We start from the raw sequence: 1,361 nt of genomic DNA, 5'->3' as shown, positions 1-1,361 counted from the left end.
ATCTATGGTGTAGACAGCATCACTGATTATAATGAGTTCTATAGTATTTTGTCGCACCGCGCCACTCGCGTCCGGTGTAGACACGGTGTAACATTGGTTTTGCTTTGTTTCACAGAACTAACCGTTGCCTGGGTTGAGTACATAGGCTATGTGTGGGGCGGAGCTATCAAAATAGGGGCGAGACCCTTTTGGGGTAGGGGCGTGTTCGTTTTGGTGATTTCAATGTCAACATTGGCTACCAGAAATCGCTTACCCCACCTTTAACTGAACAGGGACACAGTAAAGAGAGGAGACTCACCCAAGTAGCTTTCTCTTTCTCAAAATGGGGTTGTTGACGGAGTTGAGTGGCTTTAGACTGAGATTGAGGTCCTGTATCCTCATGTTGGCCAGTTGCTCAGCATGGGCCTGTTGGATTCCAGCCACAACTGCCTGCATGAACAATATAACAACACATAACTCATATATTTATTATGCACATGCGTAGTGCAGTATGTGTAAGGAGATGCAGCGGATGGGAAGAGAAATCAGTTCTCTGATGCACTGCGCTTCTTTGTACAACATGTCTTAATCTGTTCCCGAAAAAATTCAGAATTGATTCCGAGATCAAATTTGAACACTTGCTGTACGGTGGGGCACATTTTATTAACACTGGTATTTTCCTCTTTATTTCCATGAAGCTACTTTGTATAAAGCACTATATAAATTAGGGATGTTCATTTTAACCGGTTAACCGTTAACCGACCGTGAAGAATTTTGACGATTATTTTTTTTTTTTTAGTAATTTATCAAAATATTTAAAAAGGTTTGCTGCATGGTTTTTTTTTAGAGAGAAAAAAAAAAACATACGTCGAGTCTGAGTCGCATTTTATTATTTCATTCAGAAATAGGCCTAATGCCGACACGAAATGTTTACAAACATTATAATAAATGCTGTAAACATAGCTAGGCTATTTTAATTCCCCTCACTCCACAACAAATCCTTTAAATTAACAGTATTTAGAAAAGAACAAGAATTAAAAATATAAGCTATAGCTAAACGACAAGCCAAAACAAATTCATTCAGGCTAAAACGAAACTGAAACCAACGTTGCGTCTCTCATTCGACACAAAATCAAATGTTTCCGTAATCGTATGAACAGGCTGCATTGTCAAGGTAGCAATGCTTAACTGTGTGCGCGCATGCGGCGCAATCATTTTAATTTTTTCCTTCTAACAGTGGAAGCAACTACTCCTTTTAGTCATAAAGATAATCGGAATTGTAAAAGATTTGCCTTTATTTGTGTACATTCACAATAAAAACAAATCTTTGTGCTTTTGTAAAATAAGACTAAAGAAAAATAGGATGCCGCTTTCTGCCGTCT

The 1,361-nt window shown here is 38.4% G+C and overlaps 1 protein-coding gene across 1 annotated transcript in view; it reads right to left on the bottom strand.

The window, feature by feature from the left end:
* LOC107728268 (MAP kinase-activated protein kinase 5-like) overlaps positions 1–1,361 on the bottom strand; it is a 17,518-nt gene that overhangs the window by 2,400 nt on the left and 13,757 nt on the right. The window contains exon 9 of the mRNA XM_016538388.1: positions 299–429. Within this exon, the coding sequence (XP_016393874.1) occupies positions 299–429 (131 nt within the window). The remainder of the gene's footprint in view (positions 1–298; positions 430–1,361) is intronic.

The sequence above is a fragment of the Sinocyclocheilus rhinocerous genome, unplaced genomic scaffold (assembly GCF_001515625.1).
Source record: "Sinocyclocheilus rhinocerous isolate Xijiao unplaced genomic scaffold, SAMN03320098_v1.1 scaffold1364, whole genome shotgun sequence".
NCBI classification, from domain to species: domain Eukaryota; kingdom Metazoa; phylum Chordata; class Actinopteri; order Cypriniformes; family Cyprinidae; genus Sinocyclocheilus; species Sinocyclocheilus rhinocerous.
The sequence above is the reverse complement of the archived record's forward strand: the minus strand, read 5'-3'. Positions and strand labels throughout refer to the sequence as shown.